Source organism: Peromyscus californicus, unplaced genomic scaffold, assembly GCF_007827085.1.
Source record: "Peromyscus californicus insignis strain IS unplaced genomic scaffold, ASM782708v3 Scaffold_4__1_contigs__length_199733344, whole genome shotgun sequence".
Taxonomy (NCBI): domain Eukaryota; kingdom Metazoa; phylum Chordata; class Mammalia; order Rodentia; family Cricetidae; genus Peromyscus; species Peromyscus californicus.
In genome coordinates, this window is record NW_026294562.1 from 15,806,214 (window position 1) to 15,829,154 (window position 22,941).

Below are 22,941 nucleotides of genomic sequence, written 5' to 3' on the forward strand. Positions count from 1 at the left end.
GACCAGTTGCAGAAATCAGGATTATAATTTACATGAGTGCTTCCACTGTGTTTTGTTAATAATGTATTTGTATAGATACTTGTATGTTCTTTCAATTTCTTTATTATATGTTGCAACATCAGTTAAAAGAATATCATTTGTTATTAGATATAAGTTTGAAATACTGAAAAAATATCCCTCAAGGGACATTGCCTCTATGCTAAATATATAATGTGTTTGCCATTTTATGTGGGATAGTTACATTATGTTTAGACATAACTATGACCTGGCTATTGTTTTTCATTTGGAAATTAATCATGACATAAGGACAACTGATTGTGTGTCAAGTTGACAAGGGGTGGATTGTCATGGCTATTCTTGGTTGTCAACTTGACTATATCTGGAATAAACTATAATTCAGAAATGGAAAAAAATGGAGAGACTTGGTAGCAAGTCACCAGGATGAGTGATTTCTGACCTGTTTAGACTGGACATCCCACCTAGAGTTCATCATAGAATTCATGACCCTTTGAGTTGAGGAAGCTGGGATTTGTAGAGTGATGATACAGATTCTGGATAGCACAGCTGGTGCCCCTCCCCCTTTTTGAGATATGCTCTTATGTGGCTGAGGTTGTTCTTGAACTCAGATCTTCCTACCTCTAACTTCCCAGTGATGGGATTATATACAGGAGCTGGTGTTTTTATTCATTCATTCATTCATTCATTCTTCATTCGTGTGTGTGTGTGTGTGTGTGTGTGTGTGTGTGTGTGTGTGTGTGTACACCTGCCCATGGAAACCAGAAGAGAGTGTTGGATCTTTTGGAGCTGGAGTTATTAGCTGTGTGGAGCCCCAGTTTCTTATCTGCACACTGGGATAAGGACATTCTCCATACAACCTCAGGCAGGAGAGCATCTCTGACTTATCTGGAGCCGCTTGTTCCCAGCCTCTCACACCTCAAGTTTCCTTAACTCCTGGACTCTGGGGCTCTGTGGACACAGCCCTTCAAGAATCACAGGTCAGAGTCTACCAGCTTTGTCCAGGCTCCTGGCTGTGGACCCCTCCCAGAGCCCTCAAACTTGGTCTGAGACTTTTTTTTTCTCCTGAGATAGGCTTTCTCCGTGTAACGTTGGCTGTCCTGGAACTGGCCATGATCCGCCTGCCTCTGCCTCCCGAGCGCTGGGATTAAATACGTGCACCACCGCCACCCTAGCTGTCCTGATACTTTTTGATTGCTACTGTGCTCTATGGTGGAATTCTGTAAATAACTACCAAATAAACATAAGCAGAGGGGATGCTTTCATTTTGAACTATTCAAAATTACTGATAATATCATTAGCCATTTGGAAACAGTGTTTGGTGACAACAATATTATACTGGGTAGTAAAATTTAGCAAAAAAAAAAAAAAAACCTAAAATTTTTTGGATATGCTTATATGGCAATAGTCTTCTAGAATTAAGACTTCTTTAAAACTCTGAGTTATATTAAACCATTTTCTACAATCTTTATAAAAAGAGGGAAGCTGGATATGGCAACATGAACTTGTAATTCTAGTGTTTGGGGAGGTAAGGGCAGGAAGATCAGGAGTTCGAGGTCATCCTTAGCTACATAGCATACTGAAGGCCAGCCTGGGCTACATGAGACCCTGCCTCAAAAAATAAAAATAAAAAAATAAAAAAGGAGGGTGGGATGGCAAACAGGAGTCAGAGAGGAAAGAAAGAAAAACCATCATAGGGCCAGGGGTCCTGGGTTCAGTTCCCAGCAAAGGGAGAGAAGGAATTGAGGGGCCGTAGAGACCACGCTCACGCTGAGAGCTGAGAACGTTCGCTCTGCCTTTCACATGCTTGCTTTCTGCTACACTCTGTCCAATCAGATTCATGACAAAGTATCTGCCTCACTGGAGAAGCCCTTTCCTGAGATGCCTTGCCAGAGGCCAAGGACCACATTCCCACAGCATTCCTCAGGTTTAAAAACAGTAGCTCCCAGGACAGATTCAGCTAAGAATCCAGCCAAACTTTCCTGCTCTCGATACTTTAGGAGCTTAACTCTGCCCTGGGCTTTCATGGAGCAAAGAGCTTCCTTCCCAGACCAAGATGTGGAATTTAAGAAAAGTAAAGGCCAGGATCAGCAGACCCTTTCCCACAGAGCAGTGGAGGTCTAGTCAGCCCTGCCCTGGAGGAAGATCTGCTAGACTCTGTTCCCTGAACTTACAACCACTTCCAGAGGACAGCACTCAAACCAGCGGCTGCCCCAAACCAACTGGGCAAGCTAGTAAGAACGGTGACACGGGCCGGGCAGTGGCGTACACCTTTAATCCCAGCACTCAGGAAGCAGAGCCAGGCGGATCTCTGTGAGTTCAAGGCCAGCCTGGTATACAGAGTGAGATCCAGGACAGGCACCAAAACTACACAGAGAAACCGTGTCTTGAAAAACCAAAACCCATCCCCCACCCACCAAAAAAGAACTGTGACATGGACCGGGTGGTGGTGGCACACACTTTTTTTTTTTGTTTTTTGTTTTTTGTTTTTTCGAGACAGGGTTTCTCTGTGCAGCTTTGCGCCTTTTCCTGGAACTCACTTGGTAGCCCAGGCTGGCCTCGAACTCACAGAGATCCGCCTGGCTCTGCCTCCCGAGTGCTGGGATTAAAGGCGTGCGCCACCACCGCCCGGCTGGCACATACTTTTAATCCCAGCACTCAGGAGTCAGAGGCAGGCGGATCTCTGTGAGTTGGAGGCTAGCTTGGTCTACAAAGAGTTCCAGGACAGCCAGGCCAACACAGAGAAACCCCATCTCAAAATAAAATAAAGTAAAAGGATTCTGACGGCTGCCATTCTTCATACTGACTTAAATCAACAACCTTCCAGAACCTTTAAAACTTAAGACAACAAGCTAAGTCAACGATGACAAGTCACAATCTGATTTAGGAAGTGTGCCTCTCAGCACACAGGTGGATAACTCAAGGGCCTCTTGCTGGCCCAAGAGCCAGAAGATCTGCCCAGAGGCCCTTTGTCCACCCACCATCTCCTAAGGCTCTGAACAGCCAGGTGCCTTAGAAGACCAGACACCTGAAGCAGGGTAATTCAAAGACACAATCTTTTCAGCATCTCATTTCCCCAAGGGCAAGGACTGTACTTTTTGTGTGTGCTGTACACGGGGTACATCATGTCAAAGTTGAGCAATGCTAAGTGGTAATGGCATTCCCATCATTTCAAGGAGACAATCAGACCTTGACATTAAGCAACAAACAAGATAAGCAGTGTTAAAAGAGCCATGAGCTTTCCTCTGTGTTTCCAGTGCCACACTGGCCTCCTTCCGTTCCTAGAGCGCCTCAAGGTCACACCTGCTCCCACTTGGCAGTAGCAGTTCTCACTGTCTAGGTTTGTCACATAGTTGGATGGTCAGGGCTCTAAGCACCCTCCCTTCCAGGGAGCACCAACTGCAGGACAATGTGAGCAGTGTCCCTAGAGCTGTACAACAAGGCAGCCCTGGCTGTCACCTTGCCACTCAGGTCTCAAAGCTTCACACAAACCAATGGTCTCACTGTGAAATGTGCCCTCTCCCTCTCCATTCACCTTTATCTCCGTTACTCTCTTAACACTTCATCCCCCACTCCATTCTGAACCCAGCATCTGCACTCTCTAAAACTATCACTACATTTACACATGTCTTCCTCTAAGAATCTAAGACTCAGCAGAGCAGGAACCCTGCCTGTCTTACTCTCCAAGGTACCCCAGCACTGAACAGAGCACAAGACCTTTCCATAACGTACCCTAGAAATTCACGGAACCAGGCCAAAGCTCCCCACATACTGAGTGCAATGCTGAGTACCTCACCTAAGTTTAAGTCCCGAAGCCAAGTTTAGGCTTCTTTACCCACATCACACATCACCCCCAGAGAAAGGCTTGACCTGGCCGTGGAGAGTTTCTGATCTCCAGAGTCTGGGTCGGATTAGAAGAAATGCTCTCTCCTGAGCTCAGTGCACAGACTTGGTGCTGGGCCACATTCTCTCTGGAGCTGAGAGTTTTTCTGTAAGAGATGAATGTGTGGAGTGAAAACCGCCTCCAAAGTCCTTGTTCAATATTCAATGAGTACTGAATTCATCAAGGAAACATCAATGCATAAAGTAGATACATATATATTTACTAACACGCTACAGGGGGGTGGAGACAACAAGCAACCTAATTAGATGGCAGTGACTGAAAATTCCAGCATCTGAGGCAGAGAAAGGTGGATCTCTGTGAGTTTGAGGCCATCGTGGTCTACACAGTGAAACCTGCCTCAAAAGAAGGAAGACAGGAGAAAGGAGGAGGAGAGAGAGAAGAAAAGAAAGAGGAGGCTAGAGAGGGCTTTAGCGATGGGCTATTTTCAGAATGCCTGAGGAGGTGAGGGAGTCAGGGTGAGCCTATCTACAGGCAGAGCTCCCCAAGGGGCAGGCACGTGCGAAGGCCTTGAGGCACAGAGTGGTGAGACTAGGGAGCAGAAGGAGGAAGCGCAAGAGGAGGTACAAGGAAGGAAGGTCCTGGACCTTGGAGGCTACATATGGCCAATGGCTTTTACTTGACTGTCCAACAGGAAGCCACTGGATGGTGCTGAGCGGAGATGGTTCTGAGCCTGACTATATGACATGCTTACAGGCCCACATGGCCATGGCTTCTAGAAAACTAACTCCAAAAGCCAAGCTGCTGCCTACCCTCTAGGCCTTTCTCTGTGTAAAACCCCTGGTTACAAGAATGAAAAATTTCCAGACTGGAGCCAGGATGGAGGGTGGGGGGATCCAGTGTCTGCAACCTGATCTTGGAAATGCTAGAGCAGGAAGGAGACTGAGTTTGGGCGCACCATAGTGCCACCACCTGCCACTTTTCACTAAGGGTCCCCCCTCTACCAGCCAAGCTTTCAGAGGTGCTAAGGGCCTCTCTGGAACCAGCAGAAAGTGAAACCAGCCAGCCGGACTGGGGCCTCAAGACTGAGGCAGACTCTGTTCTCCAGTAGTTCTTTCTTCTCACTGCTGTGACCTCTTGGCTCACACTGGAAGGCCTGAGGTAACAGGCAGGGTTCCCAGCAGCACCAGGTATTGCACCAAAGTCTCTCCTGGAGATCACGAACAGTTCTTTGATCTGAGTGGTCTTGCTGAGGCCAGGCTGACTCTAAGACCAGGGACTGTGGGCCCTGAACAACAGGAGTAGGAAAGAAGGCTCTTTGAGAGCTACACAGCGTGCTCCACTTTCCAGGGGGCTGCTATGACCCCAAGTCCTCACTGTCAAATGGCCAGCTGGCCTAGCCTCAAGTGTAGGCTGATCACATTTCTAAGCGTCTGATTCCTTTTCCACAAGGCCTAAAGCATGGCCTCTATAAGAGATGGTCAGTGGCCATAAGGACCTAAGGCTCTGAGGTGGTATCAAGTCCATCTCTCTACAGGGACATGTTGGGTAGAAACTAGTTGGGCCTGCCTGCCCAACACCTGGTAGACCTGTCAGAAAGGGCAATGGGTCATCTTTCTTCTAAGCCCAAACACTAAGCAAGGCATTGCTTGATTTTCTATGTGCTATAGAAGGGCTCAAAAAACTAGCCTAACATGTAGTCAATTATTTCAGCAACTAGAGGGACTTACCTACCTCAGCATCTGTGCCCATGTCTGTGAATTTAAATGATTTAATCAGGAAAATCCCTCACAGGTGTGCCCAGCGTTTGGGTTTTAGTTAATAAGTAGTTATCACACCAGGATATATGACCAAGACCTTGTGTTTAAAAAAAGTAAATAATAAAATAATAATAATAATGATAATAAAAAAAAGTCAGGCATGGTAGTTCAAATCTTCAACACCATCACTCATGGACATGAAGGCAAGAGGATCTGGGGTTCAAGGCTTCATAGTAAGCTGAAGCCAGCCTGGGCTACATAAGAGCTTGTTTCAAAAAGAAAAGAAAAGAAAAGAAAAGAAAAGAAAAGAAAAAAAATATATAAAAAAAGATATATATCTGAGCTAAAACTTGAAAAGATGCCAGTGTTAGCTGAGAAGTGGGCAACAACATAGCAAGGCTATGCACCTCCAGCACCCTGCACCAGGAGCCACCCGGAGAAAGATGAATGGGGCCCGAGGCCATGGCAACAGGCAGAGGCCATCTTCCCAGACAAATGCACGTGTTCAAACTCTAGCAGTGGTCGACAAGGTAAAGTTGAGAACAGGGTGAGCCAGTGGCAGGGAAGCCTTGGACAATGTCAGGTCCCCATGAGGGACACACGGAGCTGGGGCAGCAGTCACTGCCAACTGTTCCCAGGGGTCAGAATAAAGGATCACAAACAAAAGGTGGAAGGATTACGGGTCCTCCCTCCTGCTCTAACTTCCAACTTTGAGAAAATGATGTTTTCTTTACATAAAGAAGCTGGACTACCGGCAATGGGTGGACAGGAAAAGGCCAGGCCAGCAAAGTTGGAGATTTTGTCTTTTTGGTGATGGTTCAACTAAGACAGGGAGTCTAAGATCGGGCTGGGACCTCACGGTCCAGTCCTTTCTCACCAAGGGCAAAGTTATGCCCAATAGGATCTGAGGGGACAAGTTTGCAATCCCGTCTGTCTAGAGTCTGTATCAGAAGACACACTCAGGACACCCTGGGACCTGCCTTGGGACTGAGGACACATGTCCCCGAGTCAGCTGTCTTTTATTGTTTTTCTCTATCAATGAAGAAAATGATCCAGCTCCAGCTACAACAGAGACCTAAGGCTTCAGAGATGCCTTCTTCCCAGCATCCTCACAGGGAGCTCACTCACTCAGTGGCTTCAGAAGCGGCCAAGGTGGGGCTGGAGATAGAGCTCAATAGGTAGACTGTTTACCTAGCATGAAAAATGCCATAGGTTTGCTCCTCAGCAGCTCGTAAACCAAGTGTTGGTGGCACTCAAGAAGAGAGATAGAACAACCAAGAGTTCAAGGTCATCGTGGGCCACAGAGAGTTTACGGTCAGCATGGGATACTCAAAATAAAATAAAAGACCAAAAGGAAAATATGCCAGAAAACCCGAGCAGCCGCACTCCTGAACTCATGGCGTGAGAGAGGAACGTATGGGACTGAGAAGAGGGAGAAGGTAACACAAAAGCGAAGGGACAGATGGCAGGGGAATAGGCTTAACTCTGTCTCATCAGAGACATGCAAATTAAAACAATGAGATACCATCCCACACCTACTGAGTGGCTAAAAACAATACAGACAACACTGAATACTACTGAGGCCATAAAGCAGGGGCCCTCACTGCTGGCTGGGATGCAAAACGATGCAATCACTTTGGAAGACAATTTGGCAGTTTTTCACAAAGCTAACCATACTTTTACCATACAATCCAGCGTGTGCATACCATACCTATTCCCCCAAACAAAAGGAAAACCTATATTTACACAAAAATCTACATAAAAAACAGTGTTCACATTGGCTTCATTCAAAATCACTAAAACCTAAAAACAAGATGTCCTTAAGAAACAGGAACTACAGCTGGGCCACCTTTAAACGCAGCGCTGTGGAGGCAGAGGCAGGCAGATCTCTGTGAGTTCAAAGCTAGACAAAGCTTCACAGTGAGAGCTTGTTGTGCCCCCTCCCCCAAGGAAAAAAAGGAAGGAAGATGGATGGATGGATGGACAGACGAACGGACGGACTAGGTCAGTGAGGTGGCTCAGCATTTGGCAAAGGCATTTGTACAAGACTGGTGATTCAAGTTCAATCACAGAAACTGCATGTTTTAGTTTTAGTGACGCAGAGGTCACAAAGGAACTCTCCTTACTGGCTTGCTCTTCCTGGCTTGTTTAGTTTGCTTGCTTTCTTCTTTCTTTTCTTTTCTTTCTTTTTTTTTTTTTTTTTTTTTGGAGACAGGGTTTCTTTGTGTAGCCCTGGCTGTCCTGAAACTCACTCTGTAGACCAGGTTGGCCTTGAACTCAGAGACCCACCTGCCTCTGCCTCCCAAGTGCTGGGATTACAGGAGTGCACTGCCGTCACCACTTGAGTTAGTTTGCTGTCTTGTACCGTCCAGGACCACCTGTCCAGGGGTGGCACTGCCCCAAATGGCATAGGCCCATCCACATCAATAATTAAATCAAGAAAAGCCCCATAGCCTTTCATATAGGCCAATCTAACAGAGGTGTTTTCTCAGTTGAGGTTTCCTCCTCCCAAGTGACCCTCACTCACTGCTGGCTGGGATGCAAAATGATAGTCACTTTGGAAGACTGTGGTGATATATTGTGTAGCCTAATAAATTTGCCTGAGGATCAGAGGACAGAGCCAGTCACTAGATTAGACACAGAGGTCAGGCAGTGGTGGCACACACCCTTAATCCTATCACTCGAGGCAGAGATCCATCTTGATCTCTGTGAGTTCAAGGCCACACTGGGAACAGAGGCTGGCAGTGGTGGCACATGCTTTTAATCCAAGTACTGGGAAGCACACATGCCTTTAATCCCAGTAAGTAATATCTGGGCAGAGAAAGGTATATAAGGTGTGAGGAAACAGGAACTCACTCTCTTTAGGCTGAGGATTTCGTAGAGATAAGAACTAGTGGCTGGCTTGCTCTACTTTTCTGATCTTTCAGCTTTCACCCTGATATCACTTTTTATTAAAAGACCATCTAAGATTTGAACAACAGAAGACAGCTTAAAAACCACTGCTTTCCTCAGGAGAGTAACTAGGTTGAAGGAGGCACAGCTTCCCGTTTTGTTATCCAGCTTCTAAGACAGTGATTCTCAACCTTCCCAACGCTGTAACCCTTTAATACAGTTCCTCATCTTGTGGTGATCCCAACTATAACATTATTTTTGTTGCTACTTCGTAACTATGGTTTTGCTACTGTTATGAATCGCAATGTGAATATCTGATACTCAGGATATCTGAGATGTGACCCCTGTGAAAGGGTTGTTTGGCCCCCAAAGAGGTCGTGACCCACAGATTGAGAACCACTACTCTAATCCTTAACACACTTGGATTCTGAATACATTTTTTGCTGCCCAGAAGCTTCCTCATCCGTGGGGTCTGTATGAAGTAGCTAAGCTCCCCTTGGGCAGTTAAGGGCAGGGCCACAGAACCTAGTTTTTTATTAATATAATATCGTGTGTGTGTGTGTGTGTGTGTGTGTGTGTGTGTGTGTGTGTGTGTGTGTGTGTGTAGATCAGAAGACAACTTCACAGAGTCAGTTCTTTGCTTCCACCTTTACGTGGGTTTCAGGGCTCAAACTCAGGTTCTCAGGAGTTAAAGATGGTTGTGTTGTAAGCCACTGTGGATGCTGGAAAATGAACTTGGGTCCTCTGCAAGTGAAGTACATTCTCTTAACCACTGAACCATCTCTTCAGCCCCCAATGTTGTGAAATTAGCATTTTTATTCATGTGTATGTATGTATTTATATGAATGTATGTACTGAGTGTGTGGATGCACATGGAGGCCAAAAGAGGATGTTGGGTCCCCTGGAGCTAGAGTTTGTGGGCAGCTGTGAGCTGCCCAATGTGAGTGCTAGGAACCAAACTCTGATCCTCTGGAAAAGCAGCAAGTGCTCTTAACTGCTGAGCCATCTCTCCAGGGCCTGACGTGAATTTGTTTGTTTGTTTGTTTTTTTGGTTTTTTGGAGACAGGGTTTCTCTGTGTAGTTTTGGTGCCTGTCCTGGATCTCACTCTGTAGACCAGGCTGGCCTCAAACTTAGAGAGATCGTCCTGGCTCTACCTCCAGAGTGCTGGGATTAAAGGCATGCGCCACCACTGCTCAGCTTGACGTGAATTTTAAAGAGGGCTCAATGTCACTTTGATAGGTTGTGTGCTGTACAACCTAGTCCTCTGGGTCTGAGAGTCAGGTCAGAAAGCTGCAGGGTTATTAGGACGGGTAAGGAGATCATTCATCAGGGCTCTTTATGAGGTGGAGGTAAGAGGATTAGGCATTCTAGATCATCCTCAGGTGTACTTAAGTTTCTTTCTTTCTTTCTTTCTTTCTTTCTTTCTTTCTTTCTTTCTTTCTTTCTTTCTTTCTTTCTCTCTCTCTCTCTCTCTCTCTCTCTCTCTCTCTCTCTCTCTTTCTTTCTTTCTTTTTTTTTTTTTGGTTTGTTCAAGACAGGGTTTCTCTGTGTAGCCCTAGCTGTCCTGGAACGCACTCTGAAGAACAGGCTGACCCCTCGGTCTCCTGAGTGCTGGGGTTAACAGCATGTGTCACCACTGCCCAGCTAGGTATACAGCTCCAAGGCCAGCCTGGACTACATGAGATCCTGTCTCAGAAAAAAATATATAGATGTAGATAGATGTATAAGCTGGGGAGATGGCTCAGTGGGAAAAGACTTGCTATGCAACCATGAGTACCTGAGATCATATCCTCGTCACCCACGTAAAAGTTGAGCATAATGGTATAAGTTTGTAGCCTCAGTGGGGGTGAGGGGCAGCAACAGGTGGATTCTGAGATCTTAATGGCCAGCCAGAGTAGCTGAAACAGCAAACTCCAGGTTCAGTGAGTGTCCTGGCTAGTTTTTATGTCAACTGAGAAGAAGGAACCTCAATTGAGAAAATGCCTCCATAAGATCAGGGGATAGGCAAGCCTATGGGGCATTTTCTTAATTAGCCATTGATGTAGGAGGGTTCAGGCCATTATGGGTGGAACCACCCCTGGCTGGGGGGCCTGGCTTCTACAAGAGAACTGCTGAGCAAGCTGTAAGGGACAAGCAGCAAGCAGCACCCCTCCACGGCCTCTGCATCAGCTCCCGCCTCCAGGCTCCTGCCCGGCTTCAGTGCCTGTCCTGACCTCCTCCAATGATGAACACTGATGTGGGAGTGTAAGTCAAATAAACCCTTCCTCCTCAAGATGCTTTTGGCCATAGTGTTTCATCACAGCAATAATTACCCCAAGTAAGACAGTGAGAGATCCGGCTGCTGTGGGATGTTCTGTATGGCAAATGTGTTGCTGATTAGTCAATAAATAAAACACTGATTGGCCATTGGCTAGGCAGGAAGTGTAGGCGGGACAAGGAGGAGAATAAAGCTGGGAAGTGGAAGGCTGAGTGAGAGAGACACTGCCAGCCGCCATGATGAGAAACAGCATGTGAAGATGCCGGTAAGCCACGAGCCATGTGACAAAGTATAGATTAATAGAAATGGATTAATTTAAGCTGTAAGAACAGTTAGCAAGAAGCCTGCCACGGCCATACAGTTTGTAAGCAATATAAGTCTCTGTGTTTACTTGGTCGGGTCTGAGAGGCTGTGGGACTGGCAGGTGAGAGAGATTTGTCCTGACTGTGGGCCAGGCAGGAAAACTCAAGCAACATCCTGCCTCAAAAAAATAAGGAACAGAGGAAGATAACCAAAGTCCAGGCCTCCATGAGCTAGTGTATGTATACACACACACTCACAAACATACATATACACACACACATACACATACACATAAACACATACACACATACATATACACATACACACATTCACACACACATACACACACACATATACACATACACACAGACACACATACATATACACATAAACACAGACACATACACACACATTCACACACAGACACACACACACTCACACATTCACACACACAGACTCACACACACACACACATACACACACACACACACACACACACACACACACACACACACACAATACCACAATGGTTTAGGAAAGGGAATTGTCAGCACTGGAAACTTCAGTCTAGGGCCTGGGCTTCTAGAGAGCCTGTCTAGCATGCACAAAGTCCTGGGTCTGATATCCAGCACCACAGTCATTATAAATAAGAGGTCTATTGAGCTGTGGAGTAAAGGAGCTTGCTGTCAGCCTGACCATCCGAGTTTGGTCCTGGGGACCCACATGGTGAAGAGAGAACCAACTCCTGCAAGTTGTCCTCTGATCTCTACACACGGACTGGGGCACATGTGTCTGCACCACTCCCCAAATAAATGTAATGAAAAAAAAAAAAAGAGGTCTAGGCCCTTTCTGGATCTCTACCCCATTCGGGTCTGAATCCCTGGCCTTAGCAGTGACTGTCTCTGTTCCAGTTACCCTAAAACCAAACACCTCTGAGGCTTCAGAGTGGCCTGCCCTCTACTGACCCCACAGAGCATTTCCTCCAGCTTGCTGAACTCGGCGGGGCTACCCTGGGGCTATCCTAGGGACGGTCACACACAGGTGGTCTTGTGAGGCACTCCAGGGAGGGAGAGAAGCTCAGATCCACGGGGAGGCAAGGCCAAGACATGCACACACACACAGAGCCAAGGCAGGGCTTCTACTGGAGACCCCAGCAGATAAAGGGGCATGTCACAGAGCTCCCACAAGGCAAGCTTTGAGAAAGGCAAGTTAACCTGTCTCAGCTGCAGGGGACGAGTCCACACTAACTCAAGTGGACAAGTTAATCTGTGTCCAGTGTTTCAGTGAATAACTCCAGGGAAGGAGGCCATGAAAGGAAAGAAGACTCTCCACTGCCTCAGTCACGGCAGCTGCAGGAAGCTTGCCAGCCACAGCTCCAGCCCTCAGGTGAGGCCAGAACACCACCAAACCCACTTAGACATGCCATGTCTGTCAACCAGTCAGCATGTGTGGGGCCCAGCCTAGCTCACCCATGGTGGTGAAGTGTGGCTCTAACCATAGGGCCACAACATTTGGGTCAACGCCACTTGAAGACAGTCTCTGGAACCAGTCCAGTACATCGAGCAGATGACGGCCCCACAGACTCTCACTGGGAAGTCTGTCCTCATTCACGAACACACTCCAGTTAGCCAGCCTCGAAGGCCTTCCTCAGCCTCAGGAACTTTCCGTCTAGTGAGGGCTTCTGGAGGTCCCAGGAGCTGCCGGAAATCCTCAGAGAAAGGCACTGACGTTACCACTTTCACAGCCCCTCACATCTCCCCACTCTGTCCATAACTGCCAGGCCACAAAGGAAACAGCCAGGGCTGCAGGATTCCGACAAGCGCTTGGCAGCTCGGGTTCAGATGTCTGACACCTCCCAAGTGTGGGGACTGGGAAAGGGCAGTCTCTTCTACTGCAGGCATTGTGGTAGCCTCTTTCTCTCTAGAAAACCCTCCTGCTGTCCCCTGTTGGTGCTCCAAGCTAGAATCTATTTTATCCTTCAACTTTAGAAACAGCTTCTTCAAAGCCTTTTGGACTAGGGCTGTGGCTCATCTGGTAGTGTCTGCCTAGCATGCACGAAGCTCGGGGCTCCAGCCCCAGCACCACATAAAACCTGGCTGCAGTAGCATACAGCTGCAACCCCAGCAGTGGGGTAGAGTAAGCAGGAGGATCACAAGTTCAAAGTCATCCTCAGCAGCACGCCAAGTTTGAAGCAAGTACATGAAACCCTATTTCAAAAACCAAGCCAAGGACTGGAGAGATGGTTCAGCCAGTTAAGAGCACTGGCTGCTCTTCTAGAGGACGCAAAACACTCATACACATAAAATAAAAACAAAAATAGTCAAGAATAAAAACAAACCAGCGCTCGGGAGGCAGAGGCAAGTGGGTCTCTGAGAGTTCGAGGCCAGCTGAATCTACAGAGCGAGTTCCAGGACAGCCAGGGCTTCACAGAGAAACCCTTTGATACACTTTTGATACACTCAGAGAAACTGAGTGGAACCGGGGGCCACAGAGAGAGGAGAAGAGCAGAATGGGGAGAAGCTGGTCAGGCAACTAGGGACTAAGTTCAAGAAACCCAGGGGTACACGTGCACCCCGGGTGCCTGTAAACAACAGGAGAGCACTGCACTTTTCAGGAAGCTAAAAAAAGGATTGCGAATGTTTTAACCATTCAAAAATTATAAATACATGAAATGAAGTTGTGTGAGCACTACATGATTTATCTATGTGTCAAAATACCATGAGATCCCATGACATAATTTTTATGTTTTTACACTTGTAATGTGTAGTTCAGTGGTAGGGTGTGTACCCACCTGGGCTGGGGAGCTGAGTACAGTCTCAGCATCCAAACAGTAATATACATATATACGTGTGTGTGGTATGTGTGTGTGTACATGTTCATGTAAGTGTGCACATGTGTGGAGACTACAAGTTGATGTTAGGTACAGTACGAATCCTAATTGGTCTTAATAAAAACCCGGAGCCAGATATTGGGGTAAATGCTGAAAGATCAGAGAGACAAAGGAACAAGCCACAGCCACCTCTCACCTCACCAATAGGAGTCTGCCTTCATTGCTTCCCCCCTTATTTTTTGAGACAGGGTCTCTTACTGAGCCTGGAGCTCACCAAACAGCAAGACTAACTAGCCGGTGAGCTCCAGGCATCCTCCTGTCTCCACCTGCCCAGTACTACGATTACAGGTGTGCACCACCATGCCCGGCTTACTGTGGGTGCTGGGGAGCCACGTTCAGCTCCGCATGCTTGTATGACTAACAGTTCTGTCGCAAACAATTGTCCTCGTCCTGTCCCCTCTATTGAATGTGAGGTGGGAAAGACCGTGGGTGGAAATGGCCATGCCAATCACTCGCTCTTCACCTCAGGATTATCAACCAGGGCTCCCCCTCCTGTCCCTGAGCGAGGAAACACCTGTCTCTATCCTCAACGAACTGTGAGGCAAAGAGAAGGATGCTGCTAGGAGGGGACACGGTGGGAACAATAGAAACGGGGCGACACCGTGGCGAGGAACAGACTTTGGTGCCACCAGATACAGCCTTGACTTTACCACCTGGATAGCAAACACCTCTGAATTTCTGTGCCTATACTTAAGAGGTAATGACTCCTCGTGGAGGGGAGGGGACCTGGAGAGACGACTCAGTGGTTAAGAGTGCTTGATGCTCTCTCAGAAGAGCACAGTTCTGTTCCCACCACCCACATCAGAAGGCTCAGAACTGCCTGTAATGCCAGCTCTGGAGAGCCAACTCCTTCTTCTAGCCTTCATGGTCACATGTGCCCATACACTCATACACTCTCACACACACACACACACACACACACACACACACACACACACACACACACCCAAAAAAAAAAAAAAACCTTTTTTTAAATTTTGTTTTTTTGAGAGGGTCTCTCTACATAGCCCTGGCTGTCCTGGAACTCATTATATAGACGAGGCTGGCCTCTTGAGTGCTGGGATTAAAGGTGTGTGCCACTACATGTAGGGCATTTTCTTAATGAGTTATTAACCTGGGAGGGTCCAGCACTTTGTGGGTGGTACTGCCCTGGTCTGGTGGACCTGGGTGCTGCCGTGAGGAACAAGCACTCCTCTGTGACCTCTGCATCAGCTCCTGTCTCCAGGTTCCTGTCTGGTTTGGAGTTCTCACTCTGGCTTGCCTCAACAGACTGTGATTTAGGATATGGAAGCCAAATAAACGCTCTCCTCCCCAAGCTGTTTTTGGTCACAGTGTTTCATCACACAGTAACCCTAACTAAGACTGTGTATGAGGATGAATGTGCACATGTGTACCATGTCAGGAGTATGGAGATCAGTGAGCAGCTGTGGAGGTGATTCTCCCCTCCATCTTTACACGGGTTCCAGGTTAAAACTTTATTCCAGGAATAAACTCAGGTTATCATCAGGCTTGGCAGCAAGTACCTTTACTTACTAAACCATCTCACTGGCACTCTCTGAAGGTTGCTAAGAGCACTTCCTGCTCTTCCAGAGAAATTGAGCTGGGTTCCCAGCATCCATATCAGGTGGCTCACAACCACCTACAACTCTAGCTCAAGGGGATGTAGGTCAGTCTGTCTCCCCAAACCAGTATAATCATAGTCTCCTTACTTCCTCATATTTTTTTTAATCATTCTAGCTCCACAATAAATACCGTAAAACAGGGTCCCCAAGGCTGGAGAGATGGCTCAATGGTTAAGAGCACTGGCTGCTCTTCCAAAGGACCCAGGTTCAATTCCCATATGGTAGCTCAGAACTGTCTGTAACTCCAGTTCCAGGGGATCCTAAACCCTCACACAGATATACATGCAGGCAAAACACCAACGCACATAAAAATAAATAAATGAAAATAAACAACAACAAAAAACAGGTCCCCACTCAGGCAAGATTAAGTCTATTCCCAAGGTTTCTGCTGATCCATTTTGAAGGCTGTGAAGACAGGCACAGACACTACCTGCCATGTGCTAGGGAAGAGAGGAGGCCTGGCTGCTGAGCCTAACAAAAGACAGAGAAAGCTAGCCTGGGCCTGTGGGAAAGGAGCTGGTATGGTATAGTGCAGTAATTTAAGAGTTCAAACTCTGGACTCAGTGAAATTCAAATTCCAGTTCTTTATAAGCTAGATGCGAGGCTTGAGCAATTCAGTTTCCTCGTCGGTAAGACAGCAATAACAAGAGACTCTGGTAGCAAGAAGGCCCTCCTCCACCATGTTCTTCTATCCGGGTGGGGGTAGTCAGCTTAGGCCAGCTGAAAGGTAGCAAGGCTCCTCCTGTCCTGGCTCTGTAGACACGACTCTAGAGAGATGATGATCTGTTAATGAAGATGATCATAACTTTTTCCCAGTTTTCTGTAGTTCTTAATATCTCCCATGTTGCTGTGTTAAATACTTTCACATAATGAGTTCCAGGCATGTCAGGGCTACATAGTGAGAATGTGTCTCAAAAAAACCCAGCCTATAGACTACCTGAACTGAAGATGTAGTTCCATGATACAGCCTGAGGACCTGGGTTTGGTCCTGAAGGAGTGTGACCTGTGGAGCCAGGCTGTCAACATCTAAATCCTGGCTCTGAATCAATCACCCAATCAATCAATCAATCTTGGCCCTCACACTGCTGAGAAATGATATTGATTAAGTTATAGAAGCTCTATAAGTCGGGCACATATTATCATCTACCAGTTTTACAATGTTATGCTGAAAATTAAATTCATTAGTGACACATATGTACAAAATAACTAGAAGAGTACTCGGCGCATAATCAGTGATTTAAAAAATGTTGTTAGCTTTTATAATTATTCTAATTGCAATTCTGGAAGATTAAATACTAAGTTAATTATATTTTGCTTGGTTTCAAAATATGTTTTAGAATTAAAACTTATATTAGGTGATTATAAAGAGAAATCAGGGAGAAGAGAAAGAAAATTGTTGAATTGTTCCATTATTTTAAGTGTATGGGTGTTTGGGCTGCATGTATGTCTATGCACCAGTTATGTGCCTATTGCCTGCAGAGACCAAAAGAAGACACTGAATCTGCTGGAACTGGAGTTACAGACAGCTGTGAGCTGCCCTGTGGTGCTGGGAATTGAACCTGGGTCCTGTGGAAGAGCAGCCAGTGCTCTTAATCACTTGAGCCATGGCTGAGCATCTCTTTAGCTTCAAGAAGGGTAAGATTTCACAAGGCATAGGGCAGAGAACAGAATCGGATCAGTGCTAAAAACGAAGGGGGCAATCCAAGCACAGCTGGATGCAAGTTTGGCAGCACACACCTACAACCCCTGTCACCCAGGAGGCTCAAGTGGAGGATGGGGAGGTCCAAGACCAACCCAAGTCATTCTACAAGCAGCCCCTCCGCCACAAGTTCAAGACCAGCTTGGTCTACATAGCAAGTTCCAGGCTAGCCAGAACAAGCAGAAGGCAGAATCAGAGAGGTAACACTGCAAAGTGTCACCCTCATAGAATCACTATTATCACACATGTTCAATAAAACCTCAGAAACAGGCTTAGGGTCGAAGAAGGACAGGTGGCAGACACTCACTCATGGACTCTGCTGTCACCATAGAGGTCGCTCAGGCCAAAGCTGATGTAATGCCAGTGCTCAGGGATGTTGGCAGAAGGACTCCCCATGTTCCTGTACATGCTGACATAATCCAAGGGGTCTGGACCACCCAACCTGCAAAAGACAGAACACAAGGTGTCGATTTAAACCTGGAAACCAGAAAATAGCAAGTAGGAGGCTCTTCTCTCTGAACCCAAACGCCCCATCCTAGAGGGACCTAAAGCAGAAGATAACTAAAGGGAGGCAAAAAAATCTCTTTAGTGCTGAGCCAAGGGAAAGCAGCTGAGGCTATGTGATGTCACATGATCAACAAATTCCCTTCTCTTCCCTCCAACAGACAGGGCCATTTTAGAAATGCAGCAGACTTGCACTCTGCTTTCGCCTGTTTTAAGTTGCTGACTCCAAACGGAGTCTCCTGTGCTGCCTGAGAGCTTGCCAGGCTTCAAGGTAAGAGATAGCATATTTAACCACCGGCTTCTCTTGAATGACTATCCAGAGCATGCCCAATGGACATCATTCCTGGCAGTACAGGTTTCATTCTACACCTGTCTCTTAGACAGTTAGTTCCTGGAAGTCTGCATTGTGCCTTCTCTTATTGTGTCTTCTAAATACACACAAAGCCTCTGCTCTGCACAGATCCTGGCCTGCAATCCACAGATCAAAACTTAGTCGCTGCAAAGCGACCAAGTCCAAACATCAACTAGCCCAGCTCTGCACAGAGCACTCAACACGAACCAGGTTGAACCCTGTCCACACCTGCACTCTAAAGAGCATCCCAGGAGGCATCTGTCTCAAAGGAAGAGCTGTGACAGTTCCCGATTTGAAGCTCCTAAGGACCACATTAAATTTCCCCACAAATCCAACAGAGAAGCAGTTGAGGAAGAGATTCAGTCATTACCTCACTGAAGATTTAATTCAATAAAAGTTCTTTTAGCAATCAGTGCTTAAGCAAAACAAAACAAACAACAAACAAAACCGCTTTTCTTCAGAACGGATAGGAAAACACAGTAGACTTGAGAAGCACACTAAATAGAAACCATCAGCAGAAGGAAGTGTGCACTGTGCCCATGAACTCCACATTTGAGCTGCCTCACATGGACCACAGGCTGGAGAATCTGTGCCTGGTCCTGGAACATGGTCAGGAGTGCACTTCAAGCAGGCTGAACTACTAAGGGAACACTAACAACCAAATAAAAGACATGGTACAGGAGATCCCAGCCAGTGTGCTGGGACCATGCAATTCAAACCCTATTTTAAAACCAGTAAGTCTGGTTTCATCCTCTTTGCCAGGATGTTATTAGTCTTTGCAGAAATCCTTACTCTCCCGCAAAAAGAAAATGCTAAGTTATTTATAGAACTCATAAGGAAGAAAGTCACTACAAATAACTTAGATCTCACCTGAGTGGGTCAGGTAAAGGGACAAGTCTCTATGTCTACCTTTTGTTTGTTTGTTTGTTTGTTGTTTTTCAAGACAGGGTTTTCCTGTGTACTCCTGGCTGTCCTGGAACTAGCCCTGTCCTGGAATTCAGAGATCCCCCGCCTCTGCCTCCCAAGTGCTGGGATTAAGGCCTGCGCTACCACCGCCCAGCCTCTATGTTTGTCTTTAACTGTGATTTCACTAAACCCACTGGATTTAGAAAAATTTGGGGGATGGACAGAGGAAAGAAAAGAACCCCATTATGGCTGCAGAACCCTAAAACAGACAGGCTCCATACTCCCTCCAACTTCCTTCTGGAAACCCCCAAGAGCCTTTGCTGCAGCCTAGGTCCACCCAGTAACAAGAAGTGCCACTGTATGCTGTCCTGCTCCACCTGTCAGCATGCTGTAGCTCCTTCAGACAGTCTCCCAGGAGAGATCACATCAAAAAGAGGCCTTAAGAGGAGTCAGGGAGCTGGGCGGTGGTGGCGCACGCCTTTAGTCCCAGCACTTGGGAGGCAGAGGCAGGCGGATCTTTGTGGGTTCCAGGACAGCCAGGGCTACACAGAGAAACCCTGTCTGGAAAAACTAAAAAAAGACGAGATCTAATGGCCTAAAGCATCCCTTTCCTTAATTCCCGAACACCTGTCCTCTCTATAGGGCAGCGCAGGACTAGAGTGGACCGGGCACCAGGCTCTGTCTCCTGCTTTGGTCCTTACCTTGCCTGTGAAAGTCTCAACTATTAGCTGGAGTCCCCTGCCGGCCAGGGACCACTAGCTAAAAAGCCACCCCTGAGACCCAAAGAAATCCTATAGCCAGACCCAAGCAGTTGAGTCAGTCACCCTGCGGTGAGAACCGAAGGGTTAGGAATACACTTCGGTATCTCAATTCTGCAAATCCCTCTCATCCCAGAAGAAGCCAGCCCCTAGGCTGTCTCCTCTCGGATTCCTGCATCTAGGTGGCATTTCTTATTTTACAAAGCGCTGTACATACATGCCTTCTCAGTTGTTCTCACATGCTGGGCTACCTCTGTGGATACTGCCTCTCTACAAGCTTCCAGCAGAAAGAAAAAAAAAAACATGCTGTAACTTCTCTTGGTCCTTTGCATAATGCTTCCAGTACCTTTAACGAACAACTCTCTTGATAGCCATGCAGTGACACAAAGCCAGCTGCCCTATCCTCCACAGGGATTTCCCCTCACACTTAAGATCAGCCCAAACATCATGGGAAGGCCAGCTTCTCTCATAACATGGGGCAAGTTCACAACATAGTTAAATATAAAGGTGCAATTAAAATGGTTGATTAAGTTAGCAAGAGCTACTGGCCTCAGTGGTGACCGCCTTTAATCCCAGCATTCCGGAGGCAGAGGCAGGGGAATCTCTGTGAGTTTGAGGCCAGCCAGCTTGTTCTACATAGTAAGTTTCAGGACAGCCAGAGCTACATAGTGAGATCCTAGCTTAAAAAAACCAAAACCGCCGGGCGGTGGTGGCGCACGCCTTTAATCCCAGCACTCGGGAGGCAGAGCCAGGCGGATCTCTGTGAGTTCGAGGCCAGCCTGGTCTCCAAAGCGAGTTCCAGGAAAGGCGCAAAGCTACACAGAGAAACCCTGTCTCGAAAAACCAAAAACCAAAAACAAAAAAAAACAAAAAAAAAAAAAAAAAAAAAACAAAACCAAGCCGGGCGGTGGTGGCGCACGCCTTTAATCCCAGCACTCGGGAGGCAGAGCCAGGCGGATCTCTGTGAGTTCGAGGCCAGCCTGGGCTACCAAGTGAGTCCCAGGTAAAGGCGCAAAGCTACACAGAGAAACCCTGTCTCGAAAAACCAAAAAAAAAAAAAAAAAACCAAAACCAACCAACCAAACAAACAAGCCAAAGGTTAGCAAGAGCTGTTTTCCACTCAGAAGCACTCTTGAAACAGTGTGCTTGCCACAGATGCACTGCCGGGGCATGGGGCATACCTCCTGGCGGCTAGGAGAGGCCGGGCCCCAGGCCCTTCCGGGCTGTCAGTTTTCTTTGCATCATCCTCCCACTGACACAGGGAGTTAGCCTCAGCCCTGTACAGCCTAAGTGCCATCTCCAGAGGCAGTAAGAGGATGTCACATAAGAAAAAGAGTCAGCCCTAAAGGGGGTGTAACCAGCAAAGACATCCACTTCCCCCTTCAGGTCCCCCTTCTGCCAGTACCCCAAGCTGGGAGTCTTCTAGGATCCACTGAAAGGGGTCACCTAATACACTGAGTTCCTGCATGAATGCGGCCACCTCTTGGCTTATTTTTGGTCCAGAAAGACCTTGAGAACTCGTCCCCATAACACCTGTTTTGTCTGATGGCTGACTGAAGACAGGGTGCAAACAAGAATGGGAATCAGAAAGGGTCGTTTCTACCCCAAGGTCAGTCCATTTGAAAACGGATCCTTTACTGAGCAACTTTAAAGTTATCTTGAGCTTCCCAGAGAAACCGGCTGAAATCCTGAAGATATGACAGGAAGAGCTTCTTCAGGCTGCACATCACTGCCCCTGCTCACAGCTCAGGTCTCCAACATGCACTGCCCACCGTAAGTGGCAAGCTACGATCCCCTTCAATCTCTCCCAAGCCGAAGCATGGCTCTCCCTGAGCCTGTTCTTAACTAACGTCCTAAAGCAAAAGCAGCTGCAACGCCAGAAGCAACCTCTGCAGAGAGAGAACTGTGCAGAGTAAGCAAAAAGTTTATCTGGAAGGGTTGCTCTGTCAAACTTCAAGAGCAACAGCTTCGCACTGAATGACAGAAGCTCCTGCACTCCGGAGGGTCCCGAAGAAGGTTGTCTCAACTCTTCACTCATCAAAGGCACAGTGGCCTCATCTTGCTCCCTCCTGCCCACAAGGGCGTCCTGGTCCCCGGACCGCCCTAGACTACGCGGTCTCGTGCCCTCCAAAGCCCTCTCAAAGGTTCTCCAGGCCCCGCCTCACCTCCCCCATTCTACTCCAGCCGCCCCCTGGCTTCCCCAAGCCCACTAGTGACCCACTACAGGCGCCCCCTCCTTTCTCCACGTTTACAGTTCCCTCTCACAGTGCCCCCTCCGCTCCTGCATACACCCCCAGTTCTCAGTTCTCCTAATCCCGGTTACCCCCTCTCTACTCAAGGGATCCGTTAACCCTTTGTCCCCACTCCCAACTTCTGTCTTAACTCCTTCCCCAGCATCAGGAAGCTCCCGGTTCCCAAGTACTTTAACCGTTTTCTTCCTGCAAATTACTTCGTCCCCGGCGCTCGAAGCTTTCCCGGCCGGCCCCCGTCCTCCCGAGGCCCAGAGCATACCAGTACTTGACGATAGCGGTGACCTGGAGCGGGTTCGGCTGGTCAGGGTAAAGGCGGCGGCACTCTCCGTAGATGGCGTGCAGTCCCGGGGGAAAGAGCGAGGCAAAGGCCGGAGGGGCACTAGGGCCAGGGGCCGGGGGCGCGGCGGGGCCGGGGGCGACGCTAGGCCGCAGCTCCGCCATCGGGGCGCGTGGGGCGCGCGGGGAACCCGGGAGGGGATAGGAGGGAAAGCGCCCCGATGGGCCGGCGGACCCACTGTGGATGAGACTCCCCGGGGCGATGGGGGCTACGGCGAGGTCTAACTCCGCGCCTGCGCACGGTGCTCCGTCCGCCCAAGCCCTAGCCTTCGCGGAGTCGGCCAGAGGGTGCTGCGGGACCGCGGGGAGCCCCAGGGGGCGGGGCGTCGGCGTGCCCTTGGCTGGCATCCATTGGCTAGTGCCGCTGCCAGTCACAAGTGGAGAAGGCGTGACTTGACAGTAGGCCCCGCCTCCCTGCCCCTGTGCTGGGAGCGTCCCAAGGATCTTGGCCTCCCCCTAGTGTTAGGAGGAACCCCATGTTAAACCGAGGCGGGGTACCTAGAGGTGCTAGGATCCGGTGAAAGTTAAGAAGCTCCTACAAAGCCCTTAACAT

General features: G+C 48.0%; 1 protein-coding gene across 4 annotated transcripts in view; it reads right to left on the reverse strand.

The window, feature by feature from the left end:
• Sufu (SUFU negative regulator of hedgehog signaling) overlaps positions 1-22,704 on the reverse strand; it is a 108,869-nt gene extending 86,165 nt beyond the window's left edge. For all 4 annotated transcript variants that reach the window (XR_008223086.1, XM_052761981.1, XM_052761982.1 and 1 more), the window contains exons 1-2: positions 22,312-22,704; positions 17,588-17,722 (exon numbers count right to left, since the gene is read on the reverse strand). Coding sequence is in view for 3 of the 4 variants with exons in the window: in XM_052761981.1 (XP_052617941.1) it covers positions 17,588-17,722; positions 22,312-22,493 (317 nt within the window). In the remaining variant the exon portion in view is untranslated. The remainder of the gene's footprint in view (positions 1-17,587; positions 17,723-22,311) is intronic.
• Between the last annotated feature and the right edge of the window lie 237 nt (positions 22,705-22,941).